We start from the raw sequence: 22522 nt of genomic DNA on the forward strand, positions 1-22522 counted from the left end.
AGCGGTCGTTATTTAAACTGTATGAATAACTTAACAAATAAGCAATAAATTAAAGTAGATATATAACTTATCTTTATAATGTCCCACCTTACACCGCGAAATATTTCTATGGCAGAGCGCCAGCCAAGAACGGTCGTGAGGTTCGATTAAATTAGTTTCGGCCATTTATCATGTCGCCGAATAATTTATTGCGATAATAACATTGGCTACACGAAAAACCTAACGCTCTTTTAATATTTGTTTCAGATCCGGCCCTCGAACCATCCATTTACACGTCTCTCGATGTCCAACGCCAGGATTTAATTAAAAAAACAACTGTCAACTTTGGCGCCAAAAATTGACAGTTATGAGAGTTTAGTGACGGGGCAAAGAGACGGAACTGTGATTTTGGAATCATGTGTTAAGTGATCGAGTGACGATTCAAGATGGCGACGCCTCCGGAGTCCCCTGTAGAGGAGCATGCGTACGAGTTGGAGCCGAGTCGGACGCCGAAGCCGATTCCTGTCGCCTTGGAGGAGCTGTGTAGACAGACAAAGTTTTCCAAACAGGAAATCAGAGTTATGTACAGGGGATTTAAAACGGTAAGTCTTATTTGTCTTTTTTTAGTATTTAGACTCTTTTTTACATAGAACGTAGCGAATGATGTTATTGTATCATATGAAGGAAGACCTTCACTGAAGGGCTTAGGGCACAGGCTTTGCCTACCTACTGCTGCAAATAGTGTGGAGCTAGTGATTTATATCTGAAGCTACTATTAAAAATGTTTTGCGTGCAAAATTAGCAATAGTGTATCCGTTTCCGTGTAGGTTAAATAAGACACAAAAAAAATGTAGGTAACATCATCCCTGAGGGATTTCCAAAGTATCTGGCCCCTCAGATAAGTGGTAAAAAGTGATAATATTGTGATATAGTTGTAACTAATACAAAAAAGTCTAGAGCAGGTATTCTCATTTCCATAGCTAAATGATCAAGGGGATCCCTGCTCAATATCAATGTTCTTTTGATAGATATTCAATGAATTGACATACTTTTACTGACTGAAGTGCTTTCACCTCTGCATTCAGGCTCCGATGCGCTGGAAATTCAATTTAGAAGCTAAAAGCTCTTCACTAATAGATTTTATGAATGAAAAAATATAGTAAAGTATCTAAGTGGAGGGAAAAATGACATGTCCACTTGTAGGCTCTAATTTAGATAAGGTAAATGATTTTGTCAGATAAAGATAATGATAATTAGTTACTCCATTAACGATAAGGGATTTGGTTTGTTTTTGTCAGCTTTTGATACACAAAAACCATGGGTATAAAGTTATTCAATTTGGCGGTTTAGTTTGAGGCCCAGAAAAGGGCGTAGGATAGTTTTATCCCGGTTTTTGAAACAGGGACGCCTCGTGATTAAGTTTTTCTGTGACACAAAATTTCACGCTGATGAAACCACTAGTAAAAGCTAGATAAGGCATTAATTTTCATATCTTTTTTTTTACCCCTGCTAGCTAATTTAAAAGCTTAAAGTGCTTGCCAAGCAAAATGGTTAATAGCAAGATGACGTTGCTTTTTTGAAAAGAAAAAAACTCTATCCATAAATTGGAACAAACGACAATCGTTTTCACTTACTCTAGAATAAATTGCGGGTTGCAATAACGAAGCATTATACTGAAACAACTTGGCAGGGGCATAGCCTATAAATTTTAATTTAAGTATCCACTTCTTTCTATGTCCCATTGTATTTAAAGGCTTAGCCTGTGGATTTAATTTAATGCATCTGTAAATTAAAAAGGCTGCGCTCTTTTAAATGCATTTTAGTGTTAAATCCTAAATTAAAAATACAGTGTATTTTTTTATGCATTTTAGTGTTGTGCGGCTTTGTATCACATTACCTACTTACTTATGATACTAGGTCGTTATCTGCAGTGATTTGTAAGCAATTTTTAATTTAGGTACTTATAATCGTTGTCGCTAGTTAACATACAATTCTTTAGACTTTTAAACTTGCATTTCAATTATTTAAAAGTTATAATCATTATGGTAATGCCAAGTTTAAGTAACTTCCATAATCCACAAACAATTTGACTTTAAAGAGCCGGGACAATAATGAGACTCTATTTTTTAAGCCTTTTTTGAAATGGAAACTGATAGGTTAAGTTTATTTTTGAGTCGAAAACAAAATTTGAAACTGGACAATTTGTTTTCGATTCCTCAAACCTACACATTTTATGCCTTTGCCTGTGAATTCTGATGATGTAAAAAGTAAAAGGTATGACATCATCGACCTAGCAAGGCCAGCAAGCGGCAGAGTGACTGACAAACGACGGAAACAGCAGTCGCGCTGAAAAGGTTTCCGGAACTGTGACGCGGTACTAGGTATCGAGTGACAGGAGAGAGCGAGTGGCGCGAAAAATATGATTAACGAGAGTCAAAAAAGGTTAAAGACTTTCGATAGAGGTAGTGGTTAAAAATTATTTCAGATTTAGGTAGGTACAGTCGCAGAATGAAAAGGTTCGTCACCTTAGTGTCGGTTTTCGCTTGCACTAGGTACTGTAAGAGTCAAACCTGCCAACATAACAGTGCAAGAAACAGTGCTGCTAACATTTTAATAAATATGACGTTTGCTAACAAATAAGGTTTTGCTTGTTTATTTTTCTATCCCATCAGTGCAATGCAATGATGACATTGACCAATTGACAATAGTTTTTTTTATTTAATAGAAATAATAATGGCAGGTTGAACCAACAAGAAGGTTTTAGTTTATCAATCATAATAATCTTCTTGACAAGATAAATCGTCAAACAACTTTGATCTGGATAATTTTGAACTTTACTGACGAACAGTTAAAGATTATTTTCTCTAACTCGAGATTATTCTGTAACATAGTTTCAAAAGGTAATATGTGCTCGCGATTCGTTGAAGGAATCAATTTGAAAACTGACGAACCTTTTCATTCCGTGACTGTACAATTGGCAGATAGTTCAAAGTAAGATAAAATTACGATATTGTTCAGCTGAAGCCGTCACCTAAATTAACATACATAACAGAAATTTTAATTTCCAAATGGGCCACTTTCATAAGTACACCCATACCACTGCTTCGGGACAATAAATGGTCCAGTGCAGTACCAGTGCTTTTTTAAAAGACTTTATGAGCTACCCTATGAGGTCTCTACTGCCTTTCGAAGCACATTATAACTAGTAGATATAATAATATTTTCAGCGACCCAAAGTGTTGCCTCCGATATGAGATGTGACCATTTAAATTAACTAATGATGATTGTTAGATTTATAACTGGGTCTCAAAATGTGATAAAATTCTTCCAACTTGGACCCCACAAAACAGCCCTCAGTGCGCCATACTGAACAATCGTAGCGTCAACGCGACAAAAGAACAAGTCAAAGGCAACACGTATCTGTCGCGTGCTGTCGCGCAAACGTTTCAATTTCCACTGTGTCACGTATGAAAGAACGTTCTGAAACGAAGCTGGAACGTAATTTGTTGTTTTGAGCGTTTGAAGTGCCAATATCGTGGAGGCAATTAAAAATACCTTGCTTTGTTGAGGGAATAACGTCAGCTGTAGTTGTGGAATTGAATCACACGCTCAAAATCAATTTGTCTTCTGAAATTCAACCTTGAACGGGCTGAAAAAATGTATTGAAAGCATATAATTTTTAAACGCAGAAGCATAATAAGATGTATGTTTAGGTAACAATTGGAAGAAACAAGTGTTTTAACGTCAGCCTCAAGAGAAAATTGTTTTTTTTTTTTTGTATAGGATCGTGTAAAGAAGAAAAAATAAAGCTGTAAGAATTTAAAAAAATACAAAAGAACTTTCATTCCATTTAAGTCTAAAAGATTTGCCAAAGCTTGCAAAAGTCGTGTTAGAAAACAGCAAAAAGACACAAAAAAGTAGCAACGTGATGCTTTGATTCGCAGCGCATTGTGAATTTGCGATGCAAAGTGGTTTGTAGCGGGAATCTACATTGTAGAGTGTAGACATGTCTATTGTGCAGTCTATGTAGGGCTGCCAAAACCTGAAAATTTGAAGTTACAGGAACTTCAAGCAAAACTTCTAAAAAAGCTCCATTTTTTCCTTTTATTCATTTTCATTTTAAAAAAATATTATTTCTTGAAAGTTTCCGCTAGGGACGCTGTACAATCCGTCATACATTAATTAATGTCATTTTTTACGCGCTCACTAGTGACGACGTTTGATGTAAACTCACCCAAAGCCCTCTGAAGATCAATTGCAATTAGTTTCTAATAAATTAGGTAACTGTAAAAATTTTTACTTGCTTTGAAAAACAGATTTAAAATTAAAATGCCTTGAAACCGAGTAAGCGCAAGAAAAGCGAGGCACTTCTTCGAACTAAACCACTGGGTTAGTTTTTTCATTCGGACAATTTAATAAAGTGAAATTACTAGGAAAACGTTTGTAAGATAGGTAACTATTTTGCGTCACTTTAGTTAGATTAGACGAACGGACTATCCATCTAGGTGTTAATTATGTAAGCTTTGTAATCAATTAAGCCTAGTTCCTATTTAATATACTAATCTATAGGGGGCCTTTTAGCATGTCGAAAAAAATGGTGACAAATTAATTTAGGTCTTATTCTAGTCCACTATCCAATTCTCTTAAAATAGAGACACATTTTCGATGTTATTCAAATGCAACTTCCTTGCTATCCGATACAAAATTAGCGCCTTGTCGAAATACCACGCTACATTATACATTCCCGCCAAACGAAAATAGAGGAGAGCATTGCACAATCTGTATTTTCCAACATGGCTGACATACAACTGTCAACGTGACAAGAAAGCGCGAAAATGCTTCCCCTATTTTCGTCCGGTCGTCGACATCACCCACTGACCTTTTACGAAACATCTTGATACGACTGTCTCTCTCGCTCTTATGCCAGACGTATGCAGACGTCTCGTTCTAAATCATTAGCCAAAATGTATATGCAGGTTGGGTATGCATTAAATGACGTGCTTTGGAGGATTGTTAGGAAAGTCGCTTTATTTTGAAGGGGCTGAAAGATTTTTAAGGGTTGACAGTTGACAGAGTGCTGGGACTTTTAGATGTCACTTAAAAATATCAGATGACTACCTACTGATTAATGAAATGAGTTTAGTGGCATACTTAGCTGTAATTTATGTTGCCATCTTTTAATCGTACCATAAAATTCTCATCGTTTAAGAAAACATGAACATATTTTTTTTAACATATTGATAAACGGTTTTTTGTTGTTTTTCTCTGCTTCACTTGTGGTTGACTGGTAAAGAATGCTTCCGCCATTGTACATTATGTTCAAAAGTTTAAAGAAATAAATAAACTGTGGAGTTGGTAGTTGCGATAAAAGTAAAAAAATCATTTTCATGTTTAATTAATTAAATGAAACATTTAGCCCATTTGCAATTCCTTAACGTAAAATATTCACAGTAATAACAGAAACCATAGAATTTCCATATACGGACTTCATAAAGTGAATTATGAAGGCGCCTATTACCTCAATTACCTTGGAATTGTTTCCAGCTGCTGTTAATTGAATATGAATCGTTGATTGAGCTATACGAACCCAAGTAACACAAAACACAATTATAAGAAGCGTACAACAGCATGAACTAACGTGCAGAGCAGTATATGAGCAGCATATGTAGCACTATATCAGCCGTATAAAAGTCTATAAGTGTCTTGTAAGCGCAATTTGGGCCCCAAATAATACGACTTTGAGCATTATTAAATATTATTAGTGCTGCTAACCAGCGCTTATAATGTTATTGAAGACAGACATTAGTAAAGTTGTTAGACAGCATATTCTAATGTAAAAAGCATTTTATTAGATGTTAGTACAGCTTCGAAACAGCTTTTAGAATTACAATGCCAAAGTTACGTTTTATTCTAAAGCTGAACGTTTTATTTTGTTTGTTTGAAAGTATTCGAAAAAACTTATCGCATTTTATTGTCCGATTTGATTATTTTTCGTTTAGAGTATTGCAGTGCAATGGAGTTGTGAGGAGATGTTTTAATGTCTTTATTAAAAATATTTATCATAAGGTAAGTATCATTTTTTTTTGTTTCAAGAATGAAAATGAGCTGGGAGTATTAGTCTTATGTGAAAATATATATATGTTTGTGGTTTATAACTCACGCGCCTTCACAGAAATGCTTTATTTAATAAAATAGGGACAAATTTAGAATCGACATATGACACTTTTTGTGATTTTTTTAACGATTTGATTAATTTCAACTTATAAAATTGCTTCTATCGATACTCCGCTTGTAAGAAAAGGATAATAAGTAGTATTTCATGCATATGTGTATTATAATTTTATTTTCTATGTTAGAGAAAACAGAAAGCAAATGGCGTCAGATAATATTAATGTTTTAAACTTTCAACTAGTGTCTTTTAATGTTGTCAGTCTTATTATAGTAAAAAGAAAATGGTTAAGTCATTCAACCTACATATAAAATATCTAAGTGATATCTTTAGCATTACTGTAACACTTTTTAGGTATGTTATAATGTTCATTAGGTTTAAACGTCATAAAAATGGATTGCTTTAGTGTTAATCAGGGTACCGAAACAATAATTTAGAATCCTTTAATCACGTAATCCCCTTCTCCACGTCTTTCAATTTTATCTGTCTCCAATTGGGTAGGTACCTAGTTTGACAAGTGTTAAGTATAAAATCATTATCACTACAAATGTAATTTGTAATGAAACACGATATAGCTATCTATCTTATTTTTCGCTCATTGTAATAGTAATATTTAAAGGAACTTTTTGTAACTAGTTAGCAGTGTTGCTGTAGTCGTTTTTTTTAAGGGTTTGCGTTATACGGGTAATTATTTAGTTTTCAGGTACCTACTTCTCAGGTATTAAGTCATAAATAAGCTTATTTGTTTTTTTTTCAGATGCCTTTTAAAATAGTGCAAACGACCGAAAGGGATGAATGAATGTTCTACGGAACTTCTTGACTTAGTGCTTGGCTCACACAACAACCGATTGTACTGTATTTTGTGTATGAGGAGTATCATTTTTTGGAACACGTTTTGCATTTCTTAAACCAAATATAAATTTTGAATATTCCGTCTTTATCTTTCTCTTTACTCCACCTGTTCTCTTAGGCTGAGTTGCACCACCTAACTTTGACCGTAACTCTGACGATAACCGATGTTTTTTTGTATGGAGTTTGACAGATTTTTGACGTTTGTTAAAGTAAGTTGGTGCAACCCGGCCTTAGTCTTTTTCCACTGTTTATTCATGTCAATAACGTGACACGTTCGACATAATTTTTCTAATGAATATACCTACTAACGCACAAATGAATATAATCATACGGCTCGTGGTTTTATGGCCAAATTATGACCTAAAGTAATATAATAAAATTTTTATTTATCTAAATAGTGCTAAAAGCTTTAAAGTAACAATAAAATAAGAAGATAACAGAGCTAAAACTTTAGTAAATGTTTGGCTAATGCTGAGCAGTAAATAAGCATAAGAAAAGATCATAAAAATGCGTTCAATCTGTAAAATGTGTTAATATATCTGAATGCACTATAAAATATTTCGACAACGTTTATTTAATGCATTAGGTTTTCTTATTTACTAATATACGGTTTTAACCTTTGTGTTAGTGTAAATGCTGTTAAAGGTGCTGTATATTAAAAGTAATTAAGAGCCATTTCACAAAAATATTCCGCGCGAATTTAGGTAAAAGCTGTCAACGCAACGTCAAAAGAGTAAAAAGAACGCTGAAATGGACAAAAAAATCTTGAGCCGTGACCGTATTAGGGCCATTCTTATTCTTACGCATTTTTGTGTGAGATGTAAGAATAGCATATGTTTTTAAAGAAAATCAGTGCACTGTATATTAATTTACTTAGTAAAATACCTCTATTAACTAGGCCCAATATCATTTTTATCATAAAACTATTAGAAGAATATTAAAAAAAAGTTACAAGTCCAAAATGTCACGGACCGTGTAGTGTGAGATTCCCAGATTTGGACATACAATATTTTTTTCTGAAGAGATGTTATGTTATTTTGATAAATATTACAGTAATTATGCAAGATTAATACAGGTTATATAAGACTGTTAAAAATTTATATCAATAATAATTACCATTTTTGATTTTGAACACCAAACATTGTGTGAGCAGTTTTTGTGTCACAACCACGTGCGCCACTTTAAATATGCGTAACTCGGTAAAAAACTATCTTTGATATTGACATCCCTTGCTAAGTTTTTTTAGAACAGTAACATTGTCATCTTATTAGATTTGCAAATTGCTGAACGTAGTGAGTGAGCCGCAAAAAAATATTTCCTATTTATTTGAAAAAAGGGACAACCATAACACGTCCATCCCGTGTACGGTTTTTAAAGGTAGGTATCAATGTCACGCTATTGTATAAAACATAATTATGTACCTCATGCAGTATAATTTCAGATAATTGCACAAGATCTGCTAATTCACAGATAGTTTTTTGGATATATCGGACACGTTCCAAATTGTCACGGCCATGGTATTAAAAATGTGTCACTACCGCAAACTATTTAAGTACATGGTCGTGACATTAAAACGCGTGGTTGTGACATTCTATTTTTAGTATTTTAATAGTTTTTGTTGTTCTGCTAAATTATTTTGTGTATTGTGCAATTTTTAGGAGTAGCCTTTTAGTAAGTGTACTTATTTTTCGCTAGTATGATTTTCTAGATGCCACGAAGGAAAAATTATTGCACTTTCTCATTTCTGCAGTAATATCAAATTTTACTGAGATAGCTCCCGGTAAAAGCCCTGCAGAGGTGGTCGGAGTTGTTTTAAAAGGAATTGCTATTAACCATATTTTTAGTGGTACGGTGACTATGAAACATGTTTAAGTTGTCAAAACCAACTGTTATGTGAATCCTACAGAAATCTCATATGATACTCAATTAGGTACCTACTGTGTTTAAGATTTACTAATTTGTTAAGCATATTATCATATCGAAACCATGTAGGTAGCATATCGGAAGCATGATCAGATAGTGCCAATAATAAAAAGTCTATTTTTGTTATTATCTAGTAGATATATTAACTACCTGACTGTATTTTTGATCTCAATTTTAATTAAATTTTTGGATGTTCAGAAAAAAATACATATTACCAAATAACACCTTTGTTGATGAAACGAATTTAGTGTATTTTATTGTTAATCAATTTAAACTATTATGATATAAATTTAACAACATAAATATTATTATTTACAGTAAAAATGTAAAACTGTCACATCCGTGTCATGCAGTGTCACAGCCGTGTTTACGTAGGCTATTTTGTTTCCTTTCCGAGGGCTTTAAGGTTGTCCATATACATCAAAAGTATGCTTTTGGTTTATACTTTCGATACACATCGCAAAAAGTTAAAAAAAAAAATCTTTAATTTTTAAAAAAAAATTGGCACAAATTTAAGAATGGCCCATTAAGACTTGATTTAAGTTATTAATTTTAAGGTAGAATGAGGTATTCAAACTTGATAAATTAATTTAAATTTTTAATAGAGTTTATTAAGTCTTTTATATTTCGATTCATAATGAAACACGAATAGGTATAATATGTAAAATATATATTAAGTACAAAATAAAGACAGTCACATAGTGAAAAAAAAATCTGCCCCCTTACAGCTCCATCATCGGACCCTGGATACGAATAATGAAACACGAATAGGTATAATATGTAAAATATATAGTAAGTACAAAATAAAGACGGTCACATAGTGAAAAAAAAATCTGCCCCCTTACAGCTCCATCATCGGACCCTGGATACGAACTATTCGTCAAAGCGAATCACACAAGCCCAAACTCCATAGGGTTCTATTGTTTTGTTACGGAGGTGGCCATTGCATCTCCTCCAGATCCATTATCAGACAGAGCTAAGAAATAAATAAATAAATATTATTATAAGTAAACAAATAACTAAAATAATTCATCTTACTATCTTACTTGTCTTACTAATATTATAAATACGAAAGTTTGTGTGGATGTCTGGGTGTTTGTTACACTTTCTAACTACTGAACAGATTTTGATGAAACTTGACAGTACAGTACAGCAGTACTAGGCAGTCTGTGTTCAACTATCACTCGGGTCGGACGTTCCTATCGCAAGACCTTTGGTTCACTCAGTTCCGATACGACTCTAGTGCTGTGTGTAATCATTTTCGTGAATACACTGAGTTTATTAATTTCTACGAGTGGATTTCATTTTGACTGAGACCTACGCCATGAACCCTGAACCAGAAGACCCTGTCGCCAGCGACAGCGACGCTCATCCAACCCTGGCGTCGACCAGAATAACAATGTATAGGCTATAATTTATGACGATCTGTGACAAACTAAATTTCAAGCGGGTGAAGCCGCGGGCAATACTACATATTTCATACTAGCTTTTTGCCCGCGACTTCTTCTGCGATGAAGTGGAAAATGGTTCTAATAGAATTAAAATATTCTAAGAAAAAATATTTTGTTAAATGATTATATTGTTTGATATAAAATCTACAAATTATTATGTTTAAATATTTGAATACTTACAAAATTATGAGATCTTTCTAAAACAAAATTAAAACACTACACCTGCCGCAGATTTCTTTGTAAACAATGTTTTTTTTTATTTTCCTTCAGGTGCTAAAATCACCAGGCTATTGTGTGCGCATACTCTGGAGTATTCCACATACAACTGGTCGTCGGAGAAGCATAGATTTCCATTAAGTCTACTCCCGCTACCATATAGAACTCCGCTAAAACTCGTGAGGGCGCCAACACTTACTTTTGTATTGAAAATTAGTATGAGCAGCTGCGCACGCGGTTGCCCGTTGCAGGCTCTATGCAACCACACTATTTTAAACCGTGGTCCATAAGCATGAGATGGGAAACTGCACTCTATTGAATTCTCTTGAATTTGATGGTGTTAGGGGAATCCTAGGAATGAATACAGACTTTCCAATGGAATCTCCTCATCAATATTGCGAAATTGCGAGTTGCAATGCAATGTTACGTTTTCACTTGTTATTTTATTGTTATCTGACCTTGATTTTTCAAACACGTGTCAAAATAAAAAAAAAAAAATTAAATCAAAAGTACTAAGGAATATTTCATTGATATCAACTTAGAAACAAGCACAGATCACAGAAACTAAAGGGAAATGTGACAAGGGACAAATTGGAACATATTGCTTGTGAAAGCAATGATGACAGTAGCGACGTCATTATGTAAACAGTTTATATTGCTTGCATAGTACTAAAGATTATTCGAACGTTGAATACTGATACCGCAGTGGATAATGAGCACATAATTTGATTTCTTTGTGTGTGTGAATTTCTAATACGACACTGAGTTTCGAACTCAGCGCATTACTTAGCATCTCTCTATATTTCTATGGAACCAAGTTATCTCCAAAATAACATTCCACACCTTTTTAACCTAGTCAGGTAATAATTTTAATAAAATACGAAGCACGTCATCTATCAATAGGATATAACGGGTGTAAAAAAACCTATCCCGAAGCCGAAGACTACTTATTCTCCACATCATGGGGATCATTTTTTTCTTTGTGACCATACCTGGGAAACTTGTGGTTTAGGAGATATTGAAGGTCAAAGTCAGAATATTTTTTTCAAGATTTTTACATTATCAATTTCAATTCGTTGTTTAAAATTTTTTTTTCTAAGAAACCTTATTAAAATTTTGAGTATTTTCGTCACAATAAGGCTTTTTTCTTTACAATAAGAAATGGACAGCAGCGCGCGCACACACGCTCAAGCGCTGCCCCCACGCCCCGAACCGCAACCCGCGCTCGCCCGTGAGTCATTCAACTCTACTGTGAGTTCAACGACTACGACTGGACCAACTGAACTGAGCTTAATCCAAATCTACCTAGTTTGTAAAAATGAAATGAGTACTTAAATTAGTTACTTACACCTTAATATCACCTTACCAGTTTAGTTTTTATTCTAAAAAATAATAAATTACATTTTAATTAATAAAAACCCTTTACACGAATTTGTTTCTTTCCGCAAATTAAATAATCTTACAGAACCTAGGTTGTTAACTAAACCGTGCTTTTACGCATAACCGTTATTCTATCACAATGTAGTATCACAGGTCTTATTAGCTACGCAAGTGTGATAAGCGTAAGTAGGTAATTAAAAAGTACCGTAAACAGATGAATAATGATCTTTTGAATGAGGCCTGTCATTCTTTACATTAATAACTCTCTACTCAATAACTTAAGTCTTTACGATAGTAATAAAATTCATAAAGTAAAACTCAAATTATTGCTTACACCACACCGCTCTAAACGCCTAGAGTAAACACCTGGCAATGTTACTCCTATCGTTGATTAAGGCATTCACTTTCGATAGGAGTGATGATTGTGTGTTCTTTAAACTTAATTGATTTCAGCAACTAAATAAAAAGGTCTCTTTTTTCAGTCTTCCTTCCATACTCATTACTTCCTTTCTTCATAATTTACTTGAAATAAATAATGGTTATGCACGCGATTCTAAATAAACGTAATTTTAATCGTTAATCACAGGCAGTAAGCAGATGTGATAAACTTGTATCATTAAAAAGTACTGTAAACAAATGACAAATGCTTTTACACACAGGTTCATTATTTCTAGCTCTCTAACTTAATAAATTTTACGTCTTTACGATAGTAATTAATAAAATAAAACTTAACTTACTTATTACTGCAATCTGAACGCCTAGAAATAACACACTGGCAAACTCTTGCTCCTTCACTTTCGATGGGAGATTAAAACATAAGATTTTATTTTTAAACTCGATTGATTTTAGAAACTAAACAAAATTTCATATCTTTTAGCACTTCTTTCATACCAATTACTTCCATTCTTCAACATAAAAAGATTCATCGTCTTGTTCGTGATTATTTTAAATGAACGTAACTTTATTACACGGAATAACTATCAAAATGTATTGATATTCTTATTGTTTTATTAATAACGATTGCGCATCTACAATTCATTCAAATTTGAGTATTTTGGAAGCTTGCTTAAAGCATTAATTATTATTAAGTATGCTAGGACGGATCTTTAGTTAACAAAGATTAATCAAAGTATTTTTGCCGCCGCTTTTACAATCTCATTCGTTGATAGACTTGCCTGTACTAAAGTGATGAAATTACATTTTTGTTAAGTTAAAAATTACGTAAATTTGTAGTTGAAAATGAAGAGTAATAACAAAGCGCTACCGATTCACGACGAACACATTCGATAGACGTATTACTTGACTGTTATTGGTCAGTCAGTCTCGCCGCGCGGGGCAGTGCCTTTGTTGCGAGGGGCCGCTCGCGCCTCGCGTTGCTCGTCGCACGGCCAGTTCGGTTTCTTCGGCCGTCGAATGCGCTTGCGACTTTTGATTGTTTTCTCGTGCGGATAGTTAGTGTGTGAACGTGTGATAGTGAGTGTGGTAATAGTGAATGTGTGTTAGAAAGATGCCTAACCATACGTACAGTGCTCGTGAGTACGTAAACATGGTTTACTGTTATGGGAGGGCACGTGGAAACGCATCTGAAGCCCTGCAGGCTGTAGGTATCGGGCTGAACATCCTACAGCGCACCAACGTACTGATGCACGTATTATTGTTCTGGCTGTACAACGTCTGTTGGACAATCAGCCGATTGTGCCTCCGTCCGCCTCGTCTAGGCGTGTATTGTGTCGGATTTGAGGAACTTAAATACCGGTATGTACGTGAAGGAATACTGGAGCGCGCATCAAAACACGATTTACCTGGCACGCGTTTGCTTGCACGTGGAAGGCCGTCAGTTCGAGCCACAACTTGTCCGGTTGGAGCGGCCGATTCCAGACGACGTCGAAGGGGATTAGTCGGTAAGTACTTAGTTCTAAACCTAAACAAATGCTAAAGGAATGTGTTTTTTAAATGTAGGAAGTGAATAATCTGGTAATTTTGTGTACAAAATACTTCTGCGGTCACGGTAGGTAGTGGCGGTAAAGCGCGTACGCTCCAACCAATACACTCACACACACATAGGCACGGTCATTGCGTTGCGTGGCGCGCTGTACATTGCGGGCTGCGGAATATTGTATTTTTTTTAATCATAAAAATAAAAAATATTTCCCACCAATAATATTTTGTAATATTACTTGGTTGGGTGTACAGAAGGCGTAGTTTCAGTCTTCGTGATAGGTTTTTTTACACCCTGTATGTATATTTTAGAAGTTAAAAAATTTCTATAAAACAAGTACTAAAATCGTACTGAAAAAAAAAGTATTAATAATATGTCATCTAATTTATTTATTAAACGTCGAATTTTATCAAAGATTTTGGACTAAAGTTTTTGAAAATATTTATAGCCTACATAGAAAAAAATTAGGATTCTAAATCGTGAAAGAATTTTTTTCGGAGCCTATTGCCTCCAAAAAAACAAACAAACAATTAAATCTTTCCTCTTTTATTACTATAGATTTAACAACAAAGCTTCCCTCTCGAAACAAAACGCTTCTTTTTCTTCTTCACGAAACAAAACTCAAAGCGGATAAATAAATAAACAAATCTTTGGACAATTTCACAGCGCCATCTAGTCCAAAAGTAGGCAACCAATATGCTTGTGTTAAGGGTGCTAGCATAATGGATATACTTTTTTATAATTTATTTATTAAATTAAATACATGGTACCTACATATTATACATAGTTACACCCAGATCCGTCAAAGAAATTAAAATTCATCATTTCAATTTCTGCTCGGCCGGCCGACTCGAAACAGCCTCTCGGCATAGTATCAAATGCATTTGGTCGCCGTACAAATCACCGCTTCACGACACGAACGCACGTAAACGTCACGGCGGGAAAAATGACACAGGTCCTGCCTTGACGGGCGCTCGCGCCATACTAATCGATGTCGGCTTGCGTATTGTAATTTATACTGATATTCACATCAATATTTTGACAAAGTGGTTACTAATATTTAAACAATAACTGTAGAAATCAATTCTACAATGAATATTCTTTATTTTGGGATACTTTTATTGCAGTTATTGCTGTGTTTTTAAGAGCCATTTTACATTTTCGTGCGAATTTCTAAGATTTTGGAAGCATGAATTACTATCTTAAGCAACACCCAGAGATTATTTAATAACTGCGAAAGATAGGTCAATCCTTGGTGTTGACCATTAATGAAACGGATTTACTAAAACTTTTTTGCTTAATTCACAGTGCCCCATCTCCCACAACCATTTTACGGAAAAATTGCCGCAGACTCATTTTCAAAGTCCTGTATCTATTATTTATGCTCATATAATAAGCTTAAAAATATATAGTAATCATCGGACATATATTCTTGTAGTCTATTAATGAAATAGATTCTTGAATTTCATTACCATTATTGAGTAAAATCTAAAAATAATTTGGCAAATTTGAAGATTAACGTCACATTTTGATCGTGGTTTTTGGTTTAAAAACACAGCAATAACTGCAATAAAAGTATCCCAAAATAAAGAATATTCATTGTAGAATTGATTTCTACAGTTATTGTTTAAATATTAGTAACCACTTTGTCAAAATATTGATGTGAATATCAGTATAAATTACAATACGCAAGCCGACATCGATTAGTATGGCGCGAGCGCCCGTCAAGGCAGGACCTGTGTCATTTTTCCCGCCGTGACGTTTACGTGCGTTCGTGTCGTGAAGCGGTGATTTGTACGGCGACCAAATGCATTTGATACTATGCCGAGAGGCTGTTTCGAGTCGGCCGGCCGAGCAGAAATTGAAATGATGAATTTTAATTTCTTTGACGGATCTGGGTGTAACTATGTATAATATGTAGGTACCATGTATTTAATTTAATAAATAAATTATAAAAAGTATATCCATTATGCTAGCACCCTTAACACAAGCATATTGGTTGCCTACTTTTGGACAAGATGGCGCTGTGAAATTGTCCAAAGATTTGTTTATTTATTTATCCGCTTTGAGTTTTGTTTCGTGAAGAAGAAAAAGAAGCGTTTTGTTTCGAGAGGGAAGCTTTGTTGTTAAATCTATAGTAATAAAAGAGGAAAGATTTAATTGTTTGTTTGTTTTTTTGGAGGCAATAGGCTCCGAAAAAAATTCTTTCACGATTTAGAATCCTAATTTTTTTCTATGTAGGCTATAAATATTTTCAAAAACTTTAGTCCAAAATCTTTGATAAAATTCGACGTTTAATAAATAAATTAGATGACATATTATTAATACTTTTTTTTTCAGTACGATTTTAGTACTTGTTTTATAGAAATTTTTTAACTTCTAAAATATACATATATCCTATTGATAGATGACGTGCTTCGTATTTTATTAAAATTATTACCTGACTAGGTTAAAAAGGTGTGGAATGTTATTTTGGAGATAACTTGGTTCCATAGAAATATAGAGAGATGCTAAGTAATGCGCTGAGTTCGAAACTCAGTGTCGTATTAGAAATTCACACACACAAAGAAATCAAATTATGTGCTCATTATCCACTGCGGTATCAGTATTCAACGTTCGAATAATCTTTAGTACTATGCAAGCAATATAAACTGTTTACATAATGACGTCGCTACTGTCATCATTGCTTTCACAAGCAATATGTTCCAATTTGTCCCTTGTCACATTTCCCTTTAGTTTCTGTGATCTGTGCTTGTTTCTAAGTTGATATCAATGAAATATTCCTTAGTACTTTTGATTTAATTTTTTTTTTTTTATTTTGACACGTGTTTGAAAAATCAAGGTCAGATAACAATAAAATAACAAGTGAAAACGTAACATTGCATTGCAACTCGCAATTTCGCAATATTGATGAGGAGATTCCATTGGAAAGTCTGTATTCATTCCTAGGATTCCCCTAACACCATCAAATTCAAGAGAATTCAATAGAGTGCAGTTTCCCATCTCATGCTTATGGACCACGGTTTAAAATAGTGTGGTTGCATAGAGCCTGCAACGGGCAACCGCGTGCGCAGCTGCTCATACTAATTTTCGATACAAAAGTAAGTGTTGGCGCCCTCACGAGTTTTAGCGGAGTTCTATATGGTAGCGGGAGTAGACTTAATGGAAATCTATGCTTCTCCGACGACCAGTTGTATGTGGAATACTCCAGAGTATGCGCACACAATAGCCTGGTGATTTTAGCACCTGAAGGAAAAACAAAAAAACATTGTTTACAAAGAAATCTGCGGCAGGTGTAGTGTTTTAATTTTGTTTTAGAAAGATCTCATAATTTTGTAAGTATTCAAATATTTAAACATAATAATTTGTAGATTTTATATCAAAAAATATAATCATTTAACAAAATTAGTTTTCTTAGAATATTTTTATTCTATTAGAACCATTTTCCACTTCATAGCAGAAGAAGTCGCGGGCAAAAAGCTAGTATGAAATATGTAGTATTGTCCGCGGCTTCACCCGCTTGAAATTTAGTTTGTCACAGATCGTCATAAATTATAGCCTATACATTGTTATTCTGGTCGACGCCAGGGATGGATGAGCGTCGCTGTCGCTGGCGACAGGGTCTTCTGGTTCAGGGTTCATGGCGTAGGTCTCAGTCAAAATGAAATCCACTCGTAGAAATTAATAAACTCAGTGTATTCACGAAAATGATTACACACAGCACTAGAGTCGTATCGGAACTGAGTGAACCAAAGGTCTTGCGATAGGAACGTCCGGCCCGAGTGATAGTTGAACACAGACTGCCTAGTACTGCTGTACTGTACTGTAAAGTTTCATCAAAATCTGTTCAGTAGTTTTTGCGTGAAAGTGTAACAAACACCCAGACATCCACACAAACTTTCGTATTTATAATATTAGTAAGACTTGTAAGAAGTAAGATAGTAAGATGAATTATTTTAGTTATTTGTTTACTTATAATAATATTTATTTATTTATTTCTTAGCTCTGTCTGATAATGGATCTGGAGGAGATGCAATGGCCACCTCCGTAACAAAACAATAGAACCCTATGGAGTTTGGGCTTGTGTGATTCGCCTTGACGTATAGTTCGTATCCAGGGTCCGATGATGGAGCTGTAAGGGGGCAGATTTTTTTTCACTATGTGACTGTCTTTATTTAGTACTTAATATATATTTTACATATTATACCTATTCGTGTTTCATTATTCGTATCCAGGGTCCGATGATGGAGCTGTAAGGGGGCAGATTTTTTTTTCACTATGTGACTGTCTTTATTTTGTACTTAATATATATTTTACATATTATACCTATTCGTGTTTCATTATGAATCGAAATATAAAAGAGTTAATAAACTCTATTAAAAATTTAAATTAATTTATCAAGTTTGAATACCTCATTCAACCTTAAAATTAATAACTTAAATCAAGTCTTAATACGGTCACGGCTCAAGATTTTTTTGTCCATTTCAGCGTTCTTTTTACTCTTTTGACGTTGCGTTGACAGCTTTTACCTAAATTCGCGCGGAATATTTTTGTGAAATGGCTCTTAAACCAAAAACCACGATCAAAATGTGACGTTAATCTTCAAATTTGCCAAATTATTTTTAGATTTTACTCAATAATGGTAATGAAATTCAAGAATCTATTTCATTAATGGACTACAAGAATATATGTCCGATAATTACTATATATTTTTAAGCTTATTATATGAGCATAAATAATAGATACAGGACTTTGAAAATGAGTCTGCGGCAATTTTTCCGTAAAATGGTTGTGGGAGATGGGGCACTGTGAATTAAGCAAAAGAGTTTTAGTAAATCCGTTTCATTAATGGTCAACACCAAGGATTGACCTATCTTTCGCAGTTATTAAATAATCTCTGGGTGTTGCTTAAGATAGTAATTCATGCTTCCAAAATCTTAGAAATTCGCACGAAAATGTAAAATGGCTCTTAATGTTTTAGTATGATTATAAGCCAATTAACTTAATTTTTTTAGACCATATAATAGCTTCATGCATTGTAAATTTTACCGCATTCTACTCAAAAGCATTTAAACTAAGTCAAAACTGATTTAAAGTTATAGTCTGACTTTAAAACGTAAATTAATCTTAACTTCAGTGAATATACAGATTACGTGTTACTTGGGAATATATTGGTCATCAACGTAACAACCTCATTGGATATCATATCGTTAACTAATGATTGACAATCGTCAGCCAATTTACCGCAGTCATTAACCCATTTTCTATATTTTTCTGAACTGAAAATTTTAGTCTATCATTTTTCTCTGATATGCATATATAATAAATGATACTTAGGAGTTGCAAAGTAAACATCTAACTAGCTTTTGCCCAGGGCTTTGTTCGCTTGACAAAATATGTCACACAGTAGGTAATTTTACTAGCTTCCTATGTACTGGTGAAAATTGAAAATAGTTTCGGTACTTAGTTCCAAAGATTACTTCCATCAAATAAACTCACAAACTATAACCTCGTTAAAATATTAACCAAAAAAGTGTGAGGTCAGAAGACACTAGATCTAATGAAACTTATCAGTCTATCTACTTAACTAAGCTGTGCCTATTTCCACAAGAAAGCACAATTCAGAGATTGGTACTAATTATGTCAGACCATAATCGCATACCTACTTACACAACCACATACCACGTTGCTGTATGGCTTCTAAGTCCACAAGGGATTATGTGTTAAGCTTTTTACATTGTATTTACTAGCATAACCTGTTACACAATAATATGTTGATGTGATTTGTTTAGTTAGCGTATGCAAATACTTATAACTAATCAATAGGAAATATTAACATGTTACCTACTGCCTACATTTTACACAATAACAAATAATTGCAGTCACAGTTCACCAGAAAAACTGAAAACTACACAACCATTTGAAGTTCTTAGAATTTAATAAAAAGAAGTTATATTGACAACTTTGCTAAAAAAAGTTATATAAAATCTCTAATAGAATTGTCATGCGTCAATTTTGGTCTGTATTAAATAATTACATGTAGATTTATGAAAATAACATTTAGAGGACCTAATATACAAAAGTGGCGTGACCATGAGATGTATTTGGGTGAAATCACGCGAATTAGCGTGTTGTTTAGTAGAACCCATAATATTTTAGCTTTGGAATAGCATAAAATGGGGCCGGAGTTACTATTGGAACTCGAAAATAATATTTATTTGCTAGGAGTGGACCAGCCGGGGGCTGTCTAGCTTGTCTAGGGCAAGGTTTCCCAATTTTTTTTTTCCAAGGAACCCTAACTGATTATACTTTTCCTAGCGGAACCCCCGTACTACTCCGCCCGCACGCCCTGCCCCTCCCTTGTGCGTAAACAAGTCGGTGCGAGCGAATAATGTCGGTCACGAAACGTGGGATAATATTTTTTACGGAACCCTTGCGGCCTTTCCACGGAACCCCAGGGTTCCGCGGACCACTATTCGGGAACCGCTGGTCTAGGGGTAGACAAGTGATTGTGCCAATTTTGTAATTTCGGAGCGAAAAATCCTTCAAAAAAACGCCGGAGCGAAGGAATTCCGGAATCACAACTGTCACGTTGATAGCAACACGTTCGTTTCCACAGGACGTCCACTATCTGTGGATTTCACTAGATTTTAGCAATTATGAGGACGATGAAAGTCAATTAACAATTTATATAAAAACATATTTGATTCGCTTTTCTAACATTTTGAAAAGCCCTATAATATAAGCATTGAGTTATAATAATGTACTACGTACTAGAGAAGACATGTCAACTAGACTGTTTCTGGCACGCAAATAGGTCCAAGGACCGAAATTCAATTAGTATGTGCTCAGCGGTTGCTGTGACAACACGCTTGAGTGCAGTTTTGTTTTTTGAAATATGCCATCCTATAGACGAAAATACTGTTCAAATAACTCCAGATACGTATTAAGTAAAAATCAAGGAATGACTTTTTACCATTAAGTTGTACATTTATGCACTTTAAAACACTAATTTAATTTTAATTTGTTAATTACAAGGCCTCACCGCGGCGGCAGCCATTTTACGAAAATTTCAAAGAATAAAAATCGCAGACTTGACACTGACGCATAAATTAGTATACTAAAGGAAGGTTAAATACAGCAATAAAAAGATTTTTTTAAAGATTATAAGCACTTTGTATTGCACAAATTACTAATAGTCCCGTCCAGCCCCTTGTGTTAAGCTAAATAAGCTTGGGTTACGGGTGGGCTCACACAATAGTCGTGCGGCATCATGGATCAAACTTGTTTGAATCTCACTGCTGTTGTTCGTATGCGACTGGTTAGTTAGTAAATCACCCTAATTATTGACACCTAGCTCACGAGATAGGCTAAAATTATAATAATTGTGCAGTGTGTCTGGTCACCAGTGTCCGACCCGTTAGGGCGCAGTAATATGATCAATTTAATCGACAAATCCAGTATTAAAAAATTACATCTATTTTATTTTTTTTAGTTTCTGAGTCCGGATGGATTCATTTAATTACCAAATCTACCGATGTACAGGACCTATGAGTATAAAAGTGATTCGTTCGACAGCTGAAAAAGTAAGCAATACGTTGTCATCAAAAGCTTCCATTTAAATTTCTTAGAAACACCTGAACGTAAAAAAAATTATGCATCTTTTTAGATTTTTCAATGTTACAAAAAACTAGAAAGTTTTACATTTTTAGATGCACTAAGTCATTACCTAAAAACTGATATACCTTGACTTTAAATCAACTAGTCTAGGTGCTAGCTACATAGGAGATGCAGCGGTGAAAAGGAGAGGTGGGAATAGTCCCGTAACTCCTACCTCACTGCTATTATACCCTAGCTTTGTTCCTACCGTGACGAGTGGGAATTTTTCTAAAATCTCAAGACGGACTGACTGAAGATAGCAGGAAGACGCTGGGTGCAGTCCACTATCAACTGGGCGATGTGGAAATCATTAGAGGAGGCCTTTGTTCAGCAGTGGACGTCCAGTAGCTAAAATGATGATGACGATATTTCCTTACAGTATCCAATTCAATAGGCAGAAACTAAACGTAAACGAAGTGTCGCCTCTGTAATGGTATCATTATCTATAACTCATAATATTTCGTGCGCTGTTGGATGACAGTTTTAAACTAGAGATGGGTAATTTTTTTATCGAATTAGAAAATACCAGTTAACGATTCTCAAGGCGATTATCGATTACATTAGATTTTAATCGGGAAGAAAAATAATTAATGGCTTAAGCATCAGTATGAAGCCCATACGCACTTGTAGCACAAGTAACACGATTAGCCTCAGTCCCCTCAGTTGTGAATTCGGAATCGCCAGTTGTAATTTTAAAATCGCATCACAGAGTGAAGTAATTAACACCAAAAAACGGCAGAGCGAAGTGATTTCGAATGTTTCAACTGCTAAGTTTTGTCACTTGTCTAGGAGGGCTAATTTTAGTCTAAGGGAGGGGAGCTTAGATTACATTACAGGAAACGCACAATATAATAAAAGAAAATAATGTAAGTAGCTGAACCATTTTGCTATTGAGCACCATGAAAATTTAACACAATTTAGCCGATTTGTTTATTTTCACAATCGATTCACAAT

At 34.5% G+C, this 22522-nt stretch overlaps 1 protein-coding gene and 1 long non-coding RNA gene across 2 annotated transcripts in view; both read left to right on the forward strand.

Moving 5' to 3' along the window:
- Positions 1-252: 252 nt before the first annotated feature.
- LOC135086139 (Kv channel-interacting protein 1) overlaps positions 253-22522 on the forward strand; it is a 30982-nt gene continuing 8712 nt past the window's right edge. The window contains exon 1 of the mRNA XM_063980940.1: positions 253-581. Coding sequence (XP_063837010.1) covers positions 426-581 — 156 coding nt within the window. The 5' untranslated portion in view covers positions 253-425. The remainder of the gene's footprint in view (positions 582-22522) is intronic.
- LOC135086061 (uncharacterized) lies at positions 5901-7080 on the forward strand. The gene is made up of 2 exons (XR_010260279.1): positions 5901-6045; positions 6906-7080. It is a non-coding gene; the product is annotated as an uncharacterized LOC135086061 (long non-coding RNA).

The sequence above is a fragment of the Ostrinia nubilalis genome, chromosome 30 (genome assembly GCF_963855985.1).
Source record: "Ostrinia nubilalis chromosome 30, ilOstNubi1.1, whole genome shotgun sequence".
Taxonomy (NCBI): Eukaryota; Metazoa; Arthropoda; class Insecta; order Lepidoptera; family Crambidae; genus Ostrinia; species Ostrinia nubilalis.